At 33.9% G+C, this 21,463-nt stretch overlaps 1 protein-coding gene across 1 annotated transcript in view; it reads right to left on the reverse strand.

Moving 5' to 3' along the window:
- LOC140139368 (PR domain zinc finger protein 12-like) overlaps positions 1 to 20,690 on the reverse strand; it is a 33,438-nt gene extending 12,748 nt beyond the window's left edge. The window contains 1 exon segment of the mRNA XM_072161141.1: positions 19,997 to 20,690. Within this exon segment, the coding sequence (XP_072017242.1) occupies positions 19,997 to 20,201 (205 nt within the window). The 5' untranslated portion in view covers positions 20,202 to 20,690.
- Between the last annotated feature and the right edge of the window lie 773 nt (positions 20,691 to 21,463).

Genomic DNA, 21,463 nt, shown 5'->3' on the forward strand with positions numbered 1-21,463 from the left:
TTAGTGCAATGGTAGTTTGACCCTTTAACTTTGGAGATCCATACATACTTTTTCAAGTGTGAATTGTCTAAAGGGATTGACGATATTTCAATTTGAATACACGCGGACTTGACACGCGCCTTCAAGTCAGGGGGGACCGGACATGTATCATCACCATGGTATTCTAAGGACTAAAACAATTCATTGGCGACTACCTCAATCGGCCACTAGGCAGTGACCATCTGGTATTGATATACACTATCAAATATTGCAATATGTTAGGACACAGTTCATTTAACCCTAGTATTAGATACTCATTGAATGACCTTTGAATGTATCGGCTGTACTAAAACTCATACCCAAAAACATGAGGTCAATTTCGGATCTGAACTGAGCTAACATGAACATTATTGAATGGGAGACTTTTGAACTATAGTTTTGCAAATGAGACTATTTGGATTCATATTAAAGCTGGATGAGACACAAAAGTCACTAAATCTGTGTTTTAAAGATATTGGTGTATAATAGTGCAAAAAACCGCACAGCATTCCACGCGTCTTTGTTTTATATCGGGGTTTAAAATGATTGAGTAACTTTTGGTGATCGGTCTTTGATGAGCTCACGTTTTTAATAGATTTGATACTTAAGGCCCAACGAGTTGAACATTGAGTTGATTCCTATTATGTCTTTGTTTTACGTCAATAATGGAATTATGATGAGCGCGAATTTCGTCGGATTGTTCTACTTTAATATAACGTGGATTTTTAGTTGCGAACAGCACTACATGCATTAACCCTGTTCTTTACATCATTTTTGCAACAATGCGGTGATAATTAACAACAAAGTGATTCAATTAAACGCGACCAAATGCTTACGTTTTGTCCACTTTGAGTATTATACAAATAATTTGAAATAATGTAACCTGTGTTATCAGTGGCGGCTTTATGCTTAGATAATCATATTCTATTTAGCGATAGAATGGTGTTAAAATCTGCACTCTGGATTTGTGAAATTTGGTCATTATTCGGACAAAATTTGGTAATAATAGGCAAACATTGCAACAATGCAGTGATAATGAACAACAGAGTGATTTAACCAAACGCGACCAAATGCTTAAGTTTTGTCCACTTTGAGTATTATACACGTAATTTGAAATAATGTAACCGTGTGTTGTCCAGTGGTGGCTTTATGCTTAGATAATTATATTCTATTTAGCGATAGAATGGTGTTAAAATCTGGACTGAAGTACTTTTTATAATGCCCATTGCGACTTGTATACAAGTGTCGCCACAATGTGTCAAAAAGTGTAAATAAATAAGACCGGAGTACATGCATGGTGTGCACCGCAAAAGTCACTATCATCATTCTATATAGTCACCAGATGGTTGTTAAAACTAATCAAAATAGAAACATATCAAAACGGACCTTAAAAGAATTCCATCAGGCTGGGCCAAGGTTTCTTTATGCCGTCTTAGAGAAAATAGTGGCCATTTATTACAATAATGATGGACGGACGGACACTGGCTCCAATCTTGACTTTAGTGCTAATACATCCGTTATACGACAAAACAAGTATACCATGCTTGATCAAAGTTACGTAGTTTGTGCACAAATGAAACTACATAATCTTTATGTCAAGGTTTTAAAATATTTTGTTGTATACATTTTACATGATCTTTGTTCTTATTTACTTATGTTTTATTGAATGAAATGTAGCAAATTTGTTAGCAAATATGACAATGGAACAGAATGCACAATGGTTGTCAATTCCATTCATATCATTAATAAAATATCAAACTTTTCTGTCATTTTCACCGCTTTTCCATGTTTTCTGAGTGCATTTCCAAATTCTCGAAGAATGGGAGATATTCACCGAGGATATTCAGTCGCGCTATAATCATAATAGCTGTCGTTGTTGCGTTGTTGCATTTTGTCATGTGTTTGTGAGAAGTTGATGACACACATTATAACTTATTTTGGAATGCAATGTGAGCTCTATATATAGTAAATCGGATAATAATGTTTTCAGTGAGATCCTAAATATTTCAATTGATCCTAGCAAAATAAACAACGGATTTTATATGCATGAAAGTGCTTGCATTTTATAGTAAAGTTGCTAGGTTTGACAATATATCAAAGCAAACATTTTTGCTTAACTAATATGACGAAGAAGATGCACACCACAATTTCGTCCCATTTTTAGCTATATTTTAATGACACTTTACTCTTTGCCTTCTCCATTTTCATATCTAAAACGAATACTTTTTCCGAAACTAAGAGTATAAAAGTAGTACCATATTCGCCCTACTTTTCTTGACACGATCAAAGAAACATAAGAACACATCAAATGTCATTATTATCAAATCAATTTCCATAACAAAACGAAACCAGTGATCTAACATGAATCAAATATCTTATTCCATTTGTCGTTTTCTTTACAATTTTGTCACAAAATACGGTGGTATTGTAATATAATGCCTAATCACGCCAACACCACATTTGGTCGATGTTTAATGTGTGTACAGAGAGCATAAACTTAATATTTGAATTCCATTCCTTTAATACTATACGTCGGCACATGTTTTGAGAGCAATTGGCGATTAAATTTATAAAAATATACATTTTATAATCTTGGTATAATACGCATTTGATTTTCCCTAATATCGTGTTCACGTAAATCCCTTGTGTATGTATGGGGTGTCTTTTGTGCGTATAATTCGTGCGTGTGTGCGTACATCGTCCAACAACATTGTCCAACGACAATTTGGGGATATTTTCGCCTCTCAAGATAAGAGTTCTTTCAAGTCATCGTTCTGGAAAAACTCCCAAGAGCAATAAGGTGGTATATTATTGACTTAGAAGTCAGTCGTTTCGTAATGATTTGAAAATAAGGAGGCGAAAATTACTAGAGAAATTATCGGCGGCACAATAAATACATATAAATTTTGATTAAATTGGTCAGCCCTGAGCGGTGCTAATCAAATAGCGTTTATGAACCTTTGTATTCATTCATGCGTTACGATCACATTGAATTTGAGCCTTGAACATGATTGATTATGAATGTGTTGTAAATAAAAAGTATATTCAAAATGTTCAACAGGATTTTTTGATGTATAAAAAGGATTTGGTACTACACCCCGCAGTCCTACTTGCCCTACTAATACAGTAGAATTCCATAACAAAGAAACGCTTACATAAAGTTAATAGTACAGCAAATACGATGCTAGTTTAAGGCTATGTAATGTTCCCGTCAGTACATATATGAAATGTGCATTTTTAGTCGGAAAAGATGATACAATTGTTGTCTCTTTATGTCTTGTCTCTGTAAGAGGTAAGGAGGGGTCCCGGGAGGGGGTATTCTATATAAGAAAGGGGTGTGTAACGGGTCGACAGAAGGGAGGAATGTCTTTTGGGGATTACTTGCGGCTGGTATATTTTCATCACGCGCTATAAACAATAAAAACCTTAAAGAACTTCGAAGTATGTTTCATATGCGCATCTTTCCCCATAGGCCTTCGACAAGTTTTTGTTGAAGGCCTATGCTTGCCCAAATCTATTTCATAAGCATTAAGCGTATTATTCTGTGTTAAACCATTCAAAACATTTTAATTATAAGTACCAATATGAAGCTAGGATTAACGGGAGCAAAAGGGGCAGATTGACAAATTGAAAGCAATACAGAAAGTAAGAAAAAGAGACAATTAATTAATTATTGCAAAATTTTCTTGTGCCGTGAAATCGTTTTGAATTAGTCCAAAATAAAGTATGCTGCTTTTAAGTGGAATGAAACCCAAAATGCGAAATGCGGTTGCTGCTTTTCAGATTAGGATGTATTCTGAAATATTCCTCAAATTGCACATATTGATGCCCGGTATTATGGTCAAGTCAACACTATAATTATATAAAATAAGGTTTAACTAATTTAATAATTATAAAATAATTGTGGAAATTGTTTTGAACTGTTTTAAGCATCATTTATAATTGGATTTCGTGCGCTGGTTGGTAATGTTTGAATGTTTCTAAGTTACGGTGTTTGTTTGTTTTTCTCTATTTTTATTGGTATCCAATTGATTCCGTATACACGATTGAAGAATAGAATGAGTGACAAAAGATATGGGAAGGAAGAAAGAATTTTGATGTTGTGTTGAAAAGAAAACAACAACAAACAAACAAACAAATAAAATAAACCAGCCGAATTTGAAATAATATATTTGCAACAATTTTGCAAGAATTGTTACGGTAATTTAGCCTCTTCCACAGGAAAACCACCGTCTACTTGGCAAGTTCGCCCGCTCATATCGACGCGTTGGACAGGGGTTTTTCCGTCGCCTCAGCGCAATACCAGTAAAACGCGTCTATAGCCTGGAGGCTTGATTATAGTTCTCACACTCATGACAATAATATAATCATCATTAGTTCAAAATGTTTCTGCAACTTAAAAAGAGCTACAAAAAGTACACCGCAATCAAATAATGCCTTTTCACGACGTTACTTCCCTTACGGGGGTCGTAATTGCTGCAAATAAATCATCCTTGTAAAGCCTTAAACGGGATAAATATCTCGATAGAGACCTAAGCCTTAAAAAGAAATTACTATTGCCGATTTCAAATCTGTATTCTTACGTTTCCGATCGCTATTGTGGAAAGTAGAGTAATACAGACCAAGAAATGGTGCGATTGTGTTTGGATATTTATCAGGCGGAGCTAAAATGTAATCAATCGGTATAGCTTGGAGTATTATTTCTATTATTACGACACTATCCATACTATCATGACAATTATAAAGAGTTTTATTGACAAATCTATGATGGCTTAAAATCAAATGAATCTATTCGTTACATTGTTGCTGATTTTGGTTTGAAAAGAAAAAAGTTTTTTAGTTCTGCTAATGATAGGTTAATGTAAATCACATATGGTGTTAATGGGTGGACATTTGCTGTGCCATGATATCGTTGTAACAGCTATGCTACATGCCGTATTACTGAACATGTGGATAACGCATTGTGTTACAGGTCTTAATGAAGTGTTCATATAGGTCTAAATTAGCTTCTCAGGAATGAAATCACGAAAGATGGCAAGTTGCTACTTGTTATAAAGTTCTAAGGGATAATACTTTCAAGTCCCTGAACTTGCGACCTAATAACTTTTTTTATTTTTTTATATTTTACTTACAAATGTGAAAATGATAAGCAAATAAAATAAAATAAAGCAATTTTAAATATGTGGCTTTATAAATAAACAAATATACAAAAATAAACTAAATATAAGAATGAATTTTTACATTAGTTTCTAGCTTTAAAGAAAATATTTAGGCCTATGTCTTATTTTGTTTCAAAATCTAAAAAGTACCCGTAAATTTTGAAGGTCTTTATTTCATTGTTTGATCAATAACGAATAATCATTAATGATAAAATATCACAGAAATTCGTTTATATTCATTCTTTATCCATTATTTCAAAAAGTATTAATATTTCAATATTAACGAAGAACGAAAATAATTTTATTATCACATCTCTGAATTCATTTATAAACTACATTCAGTCTAAATTTGGCCCAATAAACCGATGAGCGAGCGTGCTACTCATATAAGTCAATGTGCTCTATTATTTGCATGTTTGCTATCTTCAGTAGATAACGATTTTCAAAAGCGCAATTCTTTCGTGAACATTCATGTTACAGAGGGCGCTATTTTGATTGAACATATCAACGACAGGTGCATGCTTGCAAAGTGATAATTAACAAATTTATTTACAAAATGTCACAATTGATGCGTGTAGGCCTACTGTAAAATATCAATAATAGACTTTAATTTGTAACATTCATTAAAGGGTTTTAACTGTTGTATGTTGGTATAAAAACGCCTCAGTCATCATGTCTAGCACAAAATCCCATTCAATGTTTCGAATAAAATCGTTCTAAGCCAATTAGCACAGTTTTAGAAAAAAAAATCATAAATATTCCTTGCTTATAAATGTATATATCACACGATAATTGGTGTTATATGTGGGTGGTTACAGATCAGTGCGCATGTAAAGAAGTATGAAATCAAACTACCGTGAACAAATTATACATACAATTAACAAAATAATGTGTTATACACGGTTTTTATGCTCAAATGTTACGCATGGATGGGACAATACAGAAATGTTGTCAAAAACTCGCATCATTGATTTAAAAAATGCAGATGTGAATATTCCTTTTCAAAATGTAGCCAAATTGAGCAGCCATTATAATGTAGCAACTTGACAGTTATTAATATTATTAGTTTTGCAGTGATATAAATTATTGACATGATTAGCATTGATCAGAGACGAAACAGTTTCTAGTCTATAGATTTAATCAAATATTTTGCTGTGCACTGAACTCAAAAATATTCTAATTAGGCCCCCTATATTATATCAATGAAATTACAGTAAATAGAGAAGACAAATAATTTAATGGATTCAGTTTGAAAGATATTTACCGGTATTGAAGAAATAACAGAAAAAAAGGCAAAATGATACTTAACGTACTATCAATTATATGTATAGTTAAAAACAAAAGTACAGGGAAGTATAGGATCACAGGAAAGAGAGAAAGAACGAAAGAATGAACGAAAGAAAGAAAGAACGAAAAAAGAACGAACGAAAGAAAGAAATGTAGAAAGAAAGAAAGAAAGAAAGAAAGAAAGAAAGAAATAACGAACGAACAAACGAATAAAAGAAAGAAAGAAAGAAAGAAAGTAAGAAAGAAAAAGAAAGAAAGAAAAAAAAAGAAAAAGAAAGAAAGCAAGAAAGAAAGAAAAAAGAAAAAAAGAAAGAAAGAAAGAAAGAAAGAAAGAAAGAAAGAAAGAAAGAAAGAAAGAAAGAAAGAAAGAAAGAACGAACGAACGAACGAACGAACGAACGAACGAAAGAAAGAAAGAAAGAAAGAAAGAAAGAAAGAAAGAAAAAAAAAGAAAGAAAGAAAAAAGAAAGAAAGAAAGATATATATATAAGTATAGGATCACAGGAAAGAGAGAAAGAACGAAAGAATGAACGAAAGAAAGAACGAAAAAAGAACGAACGAAAGAAAGAAATGTAGAAGAAAGAAAGAAAGAAAGAAAGAAAGAAAGAAAGAAAGAAAGAAAGAAAGAAAGAAAGAAAGAAAGAAAGAAAGAAAGAAAGAAATAACGAACGAACAAACGAATAAAAAGAAAGAAAGAAAGAAAGAAAGAAGAAAAAAGAAAGAAAAAAGAAAGAAAGAAAGAAAGAAAGAAAGAAAAAAGAAAAGAAGAAAAAAAGAAGGAAAAATAGAAAGAAAGAAAGAAAGAAAGAAAGAAAGAAAGAAAGAAAGAAAGAAAGAAAGAAAGAAAGAAAGAACAAACGAACGAACGAACGAACGAACGAACGAAAGAAAGAAAAAAAAAAAGAAAGAAAGAAAGAAAGAAAGAAAGAAAGAAAGAAAGAAAGAAAGAAAGAAAGAAAGAAAGAAAGAAAGAAGGAAATGTTATTCAGAATTTATGTTCACATCTGATCGTACCAGTACATACATGGCGTTGCAATTCATTAACCTATAAAATTATGATAAAAAGTTTTAAAGATCAAAGTTCCAACGATCAGCAATGATTTTAGTTAGCACAATGCATACTACGGTCAAGAACAAACAAAGAACACGCTTAAATGAGAATCCTTTTTCGATCAAAAGCAATCATTATATTAAGAATCCTTTAGGTACGGGCGCATTGAGATTTCTTCTTTCATATTGGCGTTACGTCTTGATTGAGGCTGCATTCTTCGTTGCGTCAAACGCACACGTGTTATGCGAACATCAAAAGAACCAATTTATATCCATAATAATCGAAAAGTCAAGAGTCCGTATTATAATGAAGACAAAAGAGAAAATAATAACCAAACCGCTTGAGAACAAAATCACTGGTAGGGCAAAATAATAATAAGGACAACGTTGCGACAATACAAGTCGTTTGGGGGCACTGCCGCTAAGTTGCCAACTCTATGTTTTTATTTATGAAATGTGTGTTATTTTAGTAAAATATGGGACATTGAAGATGACATATGGGTAATGGGAATGCGTACATACATACATTGACTGTATTCATGTTTACCGTACCCGCTACTGTGCATGGTTTAGCAGACGACAGTCAGAAAAAAAAACGCGGGAAAATTGTTGGTGAGCAGACGACACTCATCTGCTAATAAGTTTTCACTGTTTCCTCCACATCCGTTTTCTCAAGAAGTGACAGAAGGTATCGGAAAGGGGTTGGAATAATAAACGATAATAATTGAAGAAAAGAATGTGAACATGATTTTGAAGTACGGTATCAAATGATTTTTATTAGTATAGGACCATGCGTGAAGTATATTTGCATTGTGTCGTTACATGTGGATGTTTGAGAGATGATTTACTTCATTATGCCGATTATAATGGGTGAACATGAAAGCTACACTCTGGTACATGGATAATCAGCACGTTTGAGGATTTGAGGTGATTTAATCAACTTCGTTGAACTTAGGGCAATATCTTACATTAGATTAGGCTATTGTATGCATCAAACCAGATTAGTCTTTATTGACTGGTGTCCGTGTTAAATAATTGCGTTATTCTGATGTGTATAATCCATAAAGACATTTTAAAATTTTATTTGGTATTCTCTCACTTTATACACTATTTTGTTTTTGGCTAAGATATTATGAAGATGCGTGAATAATAGTATTTTATATTTGATACAAGATAACACCGTTATGTATATACCATTATAATATAGGCCTACTATCTTCAGTAGAGAGCAAAAGAGTCATCTTTAATACAACATAGCCCCATTATGTACACCGTTATAATTGATACATACTATCTTCAGTAGATAACAAAAGAGTCCATAGTATTATCTTTGGGCTATACCATTATAATTGATACATGCTATCTTCAGTAGATAGCAAAAGAGTCATCTTTAATACAACATAACACCATTATGTATACCGTTATAATTGATTCATGCTATCTTCAGTAGATAGCAAAAGAGTCCATAGTATTTTATCTTTGGGCTATACCATTATAATTGATACATGCTATCTTCAGTAGATAGCAAAAGAGTCATCTTTAATACAACATAACAACATTATGTACACCGTTATAATTGATACATGCTATCTTCAGTAGATAACAAAAGAGTCCATAGTATTTTATCTTTGGGCTATACCATTATAATTGATACATGCTATCTTCAGTAGATAACAAAAGAGTCATCTTTAATACAACATAGCACCATTATGTATACCGTTATAATTGATACAATCATGCTATCTTCAGTAGATAGCAAAAGAGTCCATAGTATTTTATCTTTGGGCTATACCATTATAAATGATACATGCTATCTTCAGTAGGTAGCAAAATCTTTAATAACATAGCACCAATATGTATACCGCTATAATTGATATATACATGCTATCTTCAGTAGATAGCAAAAGAGTTCATAGTATTTTATCTTTGGACTATACCATTATAATTGATACATGCTATCTTCAGTAGATAGCAAAAGAGTTATCTTTGCGCTGAACAACATAACACCATTATGTATACCGTTATAATTGATACATGCTATCTTCTGTAGATAGCAAAAGAGTCATCTTTAATACAACATAACACCATTATGTATACCATTATAATTGATACATGCTATCTTCAGTAGATAACAAAAGAGTCATCTTTAATACAATATAAGACCATTATGTATACCGTTATAATTGATATATACATGCTATCTTTAGTAGATAGCAAAGCAGCCCATATCATTTCATCTTTTATACAACATAGCCCCATTATATGCATACCATAATTGATACATGCTTTCTTCTGTAAATAGCAGAAGAGCCCATATCATGTCATCTTTAATACAACATAGCACCATTACGTATACCATTATAATTGATACATGCTATCTTCAGTAGATAGCAAAGGAGCGCATAGCATTTCATCTTTAATATAACAACACCAAATGTATAATTGATATAGGGCTATGTTAAAGAGCCCATATAGCGTTTTATAGCATTTTATCTTTAATACGATATAGCGCATTATAATTGATATATGCTATCTTCAGTAGATAGCAAAAGGGCTAATACAAGTATAAACGTATCTTCAATAGTTAGCATTGTAGCCCGATAAACAGGCCTACGCTATATTCAGTAGATATGATTATTGCTTAACGGGATGATATCTTCAGTTTAGTATAATCTGTGCTTCAGAAGATAGCACCATTTACTGTTATCTTCTTAAGTAGATAGCATTGTTCCCCTGCTTTTTAATACATGACTTTATTATTGTGCTATCTGCAGTAGATAGCATCATAAACTAATATGCTACCTTTAACAAAACCCATCATTGTATTTTGTTCTACCTTTAGTATACAACGATATAAAATTATGTGCTATTCATTTCATTACATCGCACTTGTGCTGTTTGGGGTAAACTATTTAAAAACCACTTCGAAGAAGTTTTAAAAGAAATGTTGTTCTTCTATTACCAACAACACAAAAAGGAATATTTCAAAACAACTCAAAATAATTATACAGTTATAATAAGTTTTCGTTTAGAAGATCTTGAATAAAAATTATTCAAAATGTTCCTAGAATCCGATAATTATTTGTTTACTCATGATAACCTCTATTAATGTCTATTAAAGTGCACTTTATTCTATCAGGCATACATATCTCTACCCTGGTGTGATAATCGTTTAAGAACTAGTCTCGTTATAAGCGTTGATTGACTGCTAAACGACGCTAATAAAAAAAACATCACTCTTGTAACAAGAACCTCAAAATGACATCAACAGATTGTAGAAATAACATGAGTCTGAGACCATCTTGAAAACTATGTTTCCTTTGCAAGCTTCAATGCACATACGATGATGTGTGGTAGATGCACTAAATAAGCATGCTGGACACATCTCTCATACCAAGACAAGAAGGCACAACTGACATGATATTGGTGATTTCAAGAAAAAGGACAAAGACGGCTGATTTGTACAAGCACGTCAATTTTAAGTAGGTTTGATTTAGGTTCAGAATCGGAATTTTAAAAATGGCATTGATAATAGTGGTAGTATTTTGATCTTACGTATAACTGGTTTTTAATTGAATTTCACAAGTGATGTACGCATTTGGTTTTTTTTTAAGTCCCCACTGAATGAAATGCTATACATTGCAATGTGAAAATAGGGTGTTCTAAAAAGAGTTCATTCTTTATTATATCTCATTTTAAGCTAGTTGTACTTGCCAGTTGTTTTCAAGCAAATCAAACGAAAATAACTTCTAGAAAATTCTTAAGTCAACTTTTATGAAATGTTGATTCATCTGGTCAAAATTGAATCACATTTCATTATTTAAACAGAAACCAAATGGAAAATAAGAAGGGACAGATATTTTAGAGAATAATTTGTTTATTAATCACGTTTGGACACCCCCTCCCCCCAAAAAAACACGTTATTTTTAAGGAACATTGTGTTGAAAAACCATATAAGATTCCTTGAAGTATAAAAAGTGATAAGTTTGTCCCCAAAATGATTTGAGTATTATGTAATGTCGCTAAGCATGTCTTAACATGACAGGCGAGGCAGGGCCAAGCCCACTGTCATAATTACACAGCCGTGACGTTAGTCACGGCTGTGTCTTTTTTCTTACAGGATCTTCTTCTTCTTCTGTCAACCATTACATTTGCTCTAGCACTCACATGCTTACATCGATTTTGACCTAACTTGGTCACAATGATCATTGACCATGCCCCTACATGTCATATGAAACTGCGGGGTCAAAGGTCACGCAGGGTCACAAACGTGATTTCAACTAAAATGCATCTTCTCCTACAACTTACGTAGGACAGCGACCCCACTTGCACACATGCATTGTTATTACCCAGTGTCTATGTGGTGTACACAGATTTGTGGTCAAAGGTCATTAAGGGGTCACTTCCGGTATAAAACGAAAAACCTTCAAAATTTTTTATTAGCTAAATAAAACATAGCACAGTAACGGTATGTTCACATATGATCTGCATTCACCCAATGTATATGTGGTATTTTTTTATTTGGGGTCAAAGCTCATTAAGGGGTCACTTCCGGTATAAAACGAAATACCTTTAAAATGCATCTTCTTCCACAGATTCTGTAGGACAGTGACGCCACTTGCACACATGCATTGTTATTACCCAGTGTCTATGGGGTGTACACAGATTTGGGGTCAAAGGTCATTAAGGGGTCACTTCCGGTATAAAACGAAATAACTTCAAAAAATTTTATTAGCTAAGAAATACATAGGAGAGTGATGGTGTGCTCACACATGAATTGTGTTTACCAAATGTATATATGGTATTTTTTTATTTGGGTTCAAAGGTCATTAAGGGGTCATTTTCAGTATAAAACGAAATACCTTTAAAATGCATCTTCTCCCACAAATTACGTAGGACAGTGATGCCACTTGCACACATGCATTGTTATTACCCAGTGTCTATGGGGTGTACACAGATTTGGGGTCAAAGGTCATTAAGGGGTCACTTCCGGTATAAAACGAAATAACTTCAAAAAAATTATCAGCCAAGAAAAATATAGCACAGATACGGTACATTCACACATGAATTGATGTTACTCAGTGTATACGTGGTATTTTTTTTTTTTTGCGGTGAAAGGTTATTTCCGGTCTGAGACAAAAAACACTTCAAAATGCCCCTTCTGCCACAAATAACATGTCAAAGTGATGCCATGTGCACACATACATTGACATTAGCCAATGTCTATGGGGTTTTCATATATTTTGGGGTCAAAGGTCATTAAGGGGCCACAACACGGCTGTGTTCGTGGTCTTAGACCACAGCTAAGTCTAGTTATTATTCCCTTGGATTTTTAATCAAATCGGCGCAATTCTATAACTTATAAGTGAGTTAACAAACCATGTTGATAACCATGTTCTGTTTCACTGACCATGCCGAAATGTGTCGGTTTACAGAATAGTTAACATGTTTTAACATGTATTACCCTCTCCACGCGGATGCTGATTGCAGATGACAAATTTAAAATTTTCTTTAAAAATTCAAAAATTTCAAAATGCATTAAAATGAGTACAAACAAGCCTAGTATTGGTTCAGTGGTTTTTGAGATAGCTCTTGATAATTTTGAGGGAAAATCTCAAAATTTGGACTTTTTATGTTGAAGTCTATGGCCAGCACGCATAATTTTGTTATCTGGTGATGTCTATTCTCTATTCATTAACACGTTGTATACTACCAAGTAAGTTTTTGTAACGTATTCGTTAGGCTATAATGTTTAGATGAACCCGGACATCCACGTTACGTTTCGATGAACTTCTAGGCCAAGTTATATATGCATTGTTTGTTCATACTCATGATAAAGCACATTATTGACATGTTTAAACACGAAATGCAATGCTTATTAATTTTTGGTCATCCGATTTACGGCTTTCCTTGAAAATTGATGTAAATATGTGTGATTGAGTGACATGAGCAATGATGCGCCGTAGTGATAATTAAACAAACATTGTTTGTTTTAATTAAGAAATTATAACCAGTAATAAACTACTTACATGCTTTGTTATCAACTTGGTTTGTCAATTAATAAATGTCATGAAACAAATAATGCTTTGTTTAAGGAGATATGAATATTTTTATTTATTTATTAACAAACTTTTTAAATTAATATCGCATCGCGTCGATGTTAAGGGCGCACTACACCAAATCATTACGCAGATGGTATTCATTTTTTAAAGTAATTTTGGAGTTGCACGAAACTTCAAACCGTCAGAAGGGAATTAATTTCTACGTTACGTGTTTATTCTGTGACTTGAGTTGCAACTATACAGAGTGTATCAAATGATATATAAGTTTAGTAATGATACGTGGGTCAGGTACAAGAATAATATGTTAAATCGATTTAATGTCAAAATAAAACATAAATTCCTTGAAAATAAGGAATTAGGCTCCCAATGGGATCTTTAAACAGGGCTGGATTTACCTTTTGGGGGACCCTGGGCCATGTCACAATTCGGAGGCTCCAAACTCAACGTGAGGACGCCATGTGCGCTCAAGTGGCCAAAATAGAGAGAACAATAACCACATGCGTTGAGCATGATAGATCGATCTCTTGAAGATCATTGGATACCCTTTCGAATTACTTTGAATTTACAGTGTGACATGAAAATTTGTTATTTTATATAGAACAACTTCTGAATTTTGAACAACTTGCGTACAGATAGGTCATAAACTATTTTGGAAAAAGATATGAGAATGAACAGAACCTGCTAACGGATCCAGGGAATAGAGTCATTTTTATTTATTTTCAAACCTTTTTTGGGGAAGTAAAAGGTATACCTAACATAGGCTGCCTTACAAATTGCGTTTCCTGAGAGAAGGTATGAAAATACCAAAATGAACTTTCTCGATCATTCCACACTCCATATGAGAAATTGAAAGATATTGTACTCTTTCAACTTTATTTTTTAGCTATCTTGAGTAGACAGCAGGCTTCTCAAAAATTGGAAAAAGGTATGAAATACCAAAATAAACTTTTCCTAGTCACACATTCCCAACCACACACACGGTTCTAATTCACGAAATTGAAGGAACCCGATCAAGCTAAATCTTCCGTAGACAGGGCGCAGTTTGTTTTTTCACAAAAAGTTCATAAAAGGTTTAAAAATACTAAAACATTTAAACTTTCTTGACCATTCCCCCATTTGAAATTTGAAAAGATAGTATGCCTTTTCAATTTTCATTTTTGCTATCTTGAGTAGATAGCAAGCTTCTTAATTAGAGGTTTCCAAAAACGTTTGTATAAAAGGTATATGAAAATACCAAACTAAACTCTCTTTGGTCACGCACCCCCCCCACCACCCCCCCCACCACCACCCACACACCCACATCCACTTCTCCTCACACGAAAAGACTATTTTGTCAGTTTTAATTCAAGAAATTGGAGGAAACCAATTAGTAATGCTTATTATTTTGTCTGCTATCTTCAGTAGACAGCAAGGAGGACTTTTCCAAAGGTGTGAAAATACCAAAAAATGAGAACCAATAAACTTTCCTGTTCCTGAGGAATTAAAAAGGACATGCAGCACACAAAGCAATACTTTTAGACGTTTAAACATTAATACCTCGCGTCGGTGTGAAGTAAGGTTGTTATAAAGGCTCGGGACCTGTTGAAGAATCTTGTGTCTTCTGAAAGTTTAACACTAAACATTTCATGCACGTGAAGCAGAGACAATAGAATTTTAAAAATCTAGTTTTCAATAAAAGTTCAATTCTTATTGGGTCAGGCAGTGCTCCTAATCCGTAGTCACACGACTAACATTATGAATTAGAAATCTTTTATGTGTTTTTTCCATTGGCTGCAAAAATATATATCTATCATATGATTGTCCGATGGTGAAATCGCTGGAGACGAGCGGTTAAATGTTAGCCAATGAACTAAGTTGTTCTGTCTAAAGCAACAGAGAACAATGACGCTCATTGGTCAGATTTCAATCGCTCTTTGTAAGCAAACTGGAGTGTTTTGATGGAAGGAGACTGATTAATGTGGCTTTCGCATTGACCACGAAGCAAGTCGTCAAAAATCCCTCCCCCTTTTAACTCGTGCGTATAGGCAGACACGTGACGGATATATGTATTGTTTATATCTACGACACGCTCTAGAGAACATTTGACCTGAAAGGTAATGTAATCGGATTATGAAACGAAATTGTCAAGTTTATTTTATCAGAGAAAGAAAGTAAACCAAAATGTGCAATCTCTTATACCATACTTGGCACTCTCTCGGTACTTACATATCAATCAATCAATCAATCAACCAACCAATCAAACAAACCTTATGTTAACTATATAATACGGTCCCAATGTAGGCGTGAGTAACCGTTGAAACATCATTTGACAATTAAAGTTTCAGTTGTCAAGACAGTTTTAAATTAAAATTTAATTTTTAAACAATGGGATAAATTAGATAAAGAATATCAACTTTGGTCTACATGTGGCACCGTTTTCTCGTATGTATTACCGGGCCTTAGGGGTGTATTTTCAGACACACTTATTGACGTGTGAGGGGTAGTAAAGCATTTGTCAATGTTGTTAAATATATAGTTCTAGAAAAAGATTATTTTAAAGCGAATTTTGAGAAATAAATTTGCCAAAATGCAAATGCCGAAAAATGGCAAAATGAATGCCGAAAATCGGCAAATTTCAAACACGTTCGTCACTCTCATATCGCACTTCAATCTGGTCAATACCTATCCTTTATTCTAAATGTTTCGCATTCACTGCACATATAAATAGTACAAATTTAACCGTGCATTTGTTTTATTTAAGAGGTTTAGTACGAAATATACGGTAATCGTTATTTCAAGTATATCACTTTCTGATAAAATGGCTATTCCCTCACTATGCACGCAATATAGTCATAGGTCTAGTCGTTAACCCCATGAGAACTACCTGCCGATTGGCCAAAATGAATACTGTGTCCAATTTTAAACCAATCAAGGATGGTGTTAATCAGATCATCTACAAATGCAAGTTTGACCATAAATAGTTCAAAGCCTAGTCATAATTGGCAATTGAAATGAGCATTTCAAGTTATCAACTAATCAGAAATGCTGTTATATGACCAGTAGTGTTCAGGTGGTTAATTCGATCATAATGCATGACAAGTTCATCTATATTAACCATTACCTGCATTTAAACTTGTAACAAACTATCGTGTTTTAATCTATTATATATATTTTTCAAATTGCAACAAACTTTCAAAAAGCGGTGTAAATTAAAATCAAATCAAACAAAATTGCCCAAAATCGGCATTCATTTAAATTTCCCTTCAAACTCGTATTATACGGAAAAAGACAGCATTATGGTCCCTACCATCATGACCATTAAAAGGTCAATACATTTACTACATCTCACAATACAATGAACTTATATAAAATCCTTCATTCTGTCGAAGATAACAATACAATCAGATCGGTATTTAGGAAACTTGGACATGTTAGGCAAGTTTGAAAGTTTAAAACAAGTTTTCAACACTCACTTTTTTGACATGTTAGGCATGGCCATACATGTCGACTTCGGATGTAATTTTAATGTTGCACCTACACGCACCATCGCATTTGGCGTACGGTATATTATCGGCAAATGAAATCATACGCGTAATGCTCTATTAGTTTTTGCACGTCATTGTTTTTACGTGGTGACAAAAATATTTAGTTCAACCTAATTTTCCCGCTAATGTTCAAAATTGACATCTCATATTTTAATCCCTATAAATCGTCACTGGCGAGTAACAACCCAGCCATATCCCTAAGTGTGTCGAGTCAGTAATGCTACACACGCGACGTTCGTTGTGCTTCATGTAACTCATATCATACTTATATAAAAACTTACAATTTATTTTACTTTGTAATATTTTTTCATAATAAAAATGTGACAATAAGAACACGGAATTGACGTCACGCCATGCCGATTTTATGAGTAAATACCACATCGGTTGTATGGGAGTGCGTAAGCCTAACTCACACGTGAGACTACTGTAAACCGGCAGACTGATACAGTGATTTATATAGGTCTAATCATTTTATCTTTGTCTAAAGATCACGGCGTCATGTATCGTAAGTTAATTGTTTAACGCCAATTAGCATGTTTTGGAGTAATAATGTTTGTTGGCACAAAGGAAAGTTGGAACATAGGTCAGGGAGGTTGGTTAGGGTACAGCCCGCTCCTGATTGCAGCCGCCCTCCGATGATATCATTTATGGTCCGTGGATATAATGATGAATGATTTATTATACCAGGGTCCTACTAAGTATATTGACGAATGTAATCAAATTGTGTATAAAGTTTGTTTCGATATTATTAATAGTTTGCTTTTTCAAGAACAATTTTAACGCAAATGACTCTTATCGTCATTGATGAGATATTATATAGTTTACGGCGAGCAGACGCTGGACAAAGTTGTCTTATTAAACATATCTCCTCTTAAGCCACAATTTGCTTACATTAAATAATATGTTGTATTTAATATATATTTCACAGACCATTAGACATTTAACGTCAAAAGCAAACGTTTATGAAGCACACTTCGTAAACTCAAATATAGAAAAATTAGCGAGCTTAATTATACACCGTCATTCAAAGGTCAAAATAAACCCACATTAAAAAACCCAGACATTATACGTGATGCATACTTATTAAAGTATAACACATTAATTTTATCACCGAGTCGTCTAAAAGCGGGTGAGAAATTAATATTTAACGTTGTGTGAATATAAACACACTCATTTTAAGTTTCATAGAGCAATATTAATGTTTATTGATCATCATTAGGAGGAGCGATAAAATCACAGCTCATCGGTACGTGAGTTCGTTACACTTGTAGACATCATGTTATGCCAGCGATATGGTCTCACGAATGGGGACATTTTAAGTATTATGCAGATTAGCACGCGTGCTTTATTAATCATGCCCACTATTTTTGAAACAAAATCTGTATAATTAAAAGATTTCTGGATCTTAAGACTAAAAGCATATGGATAAGTGGACATATTTGTCGAAATGTACCGACAATTTTCAGCATGGATGGTGCACATCTTTCTGTCTTGACTTTCGTCACCGACTAATATGTATTCAACGCTGCAGGGCATGTCTAGTTGCCATGGTTGATCGCCAAATTTAAAAACAATATGCGCATGATTGTAACGATTATTAAAAAATATTGAAGGAATTTGTGTCAAAATAACTATTTATAACATAAATGCCGAATTTGTGCCATTTTTCGGCACTCACGGTTGCCGTCGTCAACATTTGCATCTATAACAAGCATGTGTAATCCTATACGATTTAGAGTCTAATATTATAAATTAAATTGCAACGTTTAATGAAACTAAAGTCAGATCCAAAATTTCAGGCTGTTAAACAATTCTTGCACAGAACAAAATAAATTAATCAAGCGTAAGACAAAATTAGTCACATGTGCCAATTTTCGGCATTTTTAATAAAGGCCAAAACATAGAATCAATATGTAGGCCTATATTTACTCACACTTCATCGCAACCATGTGACTTACACGGGGCATAAAGGCTAGTGTTTAATATGATATTAAAATAAGCAACATGTGTGCTTCAAAGTTGAACAATTTCAGATAGTGTTAAATGAAAAATAAAATATTTTTATCGTTTTCATTTAAAAATAAGAGTGTGTGCCAATTTTCGGCATTCTCCATCCAATGTCGTGTATCGTCAATATAAGCTTGTGTTATTCGATATACACGTGTGTATAGTAGAGACGGTGTAACTTTCTAATGAAGTTTTTGTGATGTGATAATTAAATCAATGTAAATGAACGCCATATATTTTAAATTATAATTATCAACATTATAAGTGAAAATTTTCAAGAATCAAACATAAATGCCGATTTTTTGCCATTTTTCGGCATTCTCAACACTCGCCACTGCAGTACTGTCCATATTATATATTTTATTGATGTAATGCATTACATATATAGGTGGTTATTATACACGTAATATCCCGGCAATTTAAATGATATTTATGCGTGTGCTTAATTATTGATAACAAGAATTATCACAACAAGAAATCAGGAAAATTTCAGAATGTCTGTATTTTTGTAGGAAAGTGTCCACATATGCCATTTTTCGGCAAACATTTTGCTACATGTCCTAACAACTACCCTGTCTTTTAAACAAGACTGATTTTTGTATGGAGTAGGTAACCAACATATATTGTAAATAAGGAAAGAAAAATCAAAGAAGTTTATAATACTTTGAATAATTTTTAAAATAATTTACTATCAGAGCAAAATTGTTTGAAAACTTTTTACGAATTTCAATCTCGATTTTGAAAATGTACTCACAAACCGCTTTCTTTAAATGATACGAAACATATTATATGATCTGAAACTAATTAAACCTATTAGTCTCAGATATGATCACATATACACACCTGAACTTCCAACTTATTTGATCATAACGCAAACTTTTAAACTCACCTTTTTTCTGTTCCACAAGTTCTGGAGATGCATTTTTAGTTTCACGAGTCAAACTGTGCCCAAGAACATTACACCATTTGCCGTATAGTGCATTACGGATTACTTCAGCTCCGATATGACTTGTTGCTGCAGTGTCCTGGGGTGGTGGTGGGGGTGCTAGGATAGGGAGGCTCGCCGTTGGCGGGATTAACGTCTTAGTTGCCATCTCCCCTCAGATACTTCAAACCAGCAGGTGAGAATATCTTGATCAAAATGACTCGCCCATCAACTTTCCTCTCTTATTTATATACAGATTTTCTTGTTAGTAAAAGTTCGAGTGGCCTTGTGATAATGAGTACTAAATAGACTTGTAATAAGCGAAGACCAACACCTCGGTGACAATTGAAAAGGCTCTAAACAAAGGCTTGCCTCAATTTAATAAGTGTCTAAGATGATTAGTCCGTGTGCTATCACCGTCACTATCGTTAGAGTTTTTCCTATAATGCGCACAAGTTTCTAGTATACACTTATATGCCGAACCAATGGCACCTGCAACTTGGAGTTGGCAAAGGCCGCGTGCTGGTTACCCGACTAACGCCTCCATGGACAAAAGTCGATCGCGCTTTCATTTACGGACAGGGCCAGGCAAGTGATGAATTGTAAGCACGGTGCCTTAGCCTTGCCCCTAATAGCTCAATTAATATAAATAAATACGATAAATGTTCCGAGCGTGCGTGTGCCGAGTTGAGAGTGAGAGAAAAAGTAAGGCGCCTTGATTGGTCGTGTCGTTTTTTCCTAGGTAGCAGGTTTGCACACGTACACACACCCCCATCTAAGGCGGGTAACTCGTAAGCGAAGCAGATTGAGACGGGTCTCTCAGTCCCTTTGCTATGATAAAACAACTGCTTCGAGACGATAGACTTTATGCTTGCCAAACAAAACAGAGAGCCTCGCACTTATGTCCTGATTTGAGCTGAAAAAGACGCGCACGTTCATATGGCTTGTGTCGTCGGATTGGATACCGGTTTTTTCAACCACATTGGATCATATGGCGCGCCCTATTAAAGCTCTATTTTACCGGCTCGTCACCCTCTTTAAATACATTACACTGTGTCGCGAGCAATCTGTTAACGCTTTGTTAGAATATAAATCTTTTTTCTCACGCATTAAAAATGGATACTTGAATTTTTTTAATAGAAAATGTTGAAATGTGTTTCCGTCTAACATTTCATTTAATCTTTTGAACATATTATGAAATTTAAACATCGATGATGATATGGGTGGGACAATACACAGCACTGTCGTTTAACATTGACTAAAGATTTAGTGATATCTACCCCCTACCCTCCTAGAGTATAGAATATGCAACATATATGATGGACTTAGGAATAAAATATTACTTCTCTTTTAGGTAAAATTTAAGGGTGACGAAGTGGGGGTTATCGGGCACTTGGTCCAACTTAGACGAAAACAAACTGCACGTGGGGT

This window comes from Amphiura filiformis, chromosome 18 (genome assembly GCF_039555335.1).
Source record: "Amphiura filiformis chromosome 18, Afil_fr2py, whole genome shotgun sequence".
NCBI classification, from domain to species: Eukaryota; Metazoa; Echinodermata; class Ophiuroidea; order Amphilepidida; family Amphiuridae; genus Amphiura; species Amphiura filiformis.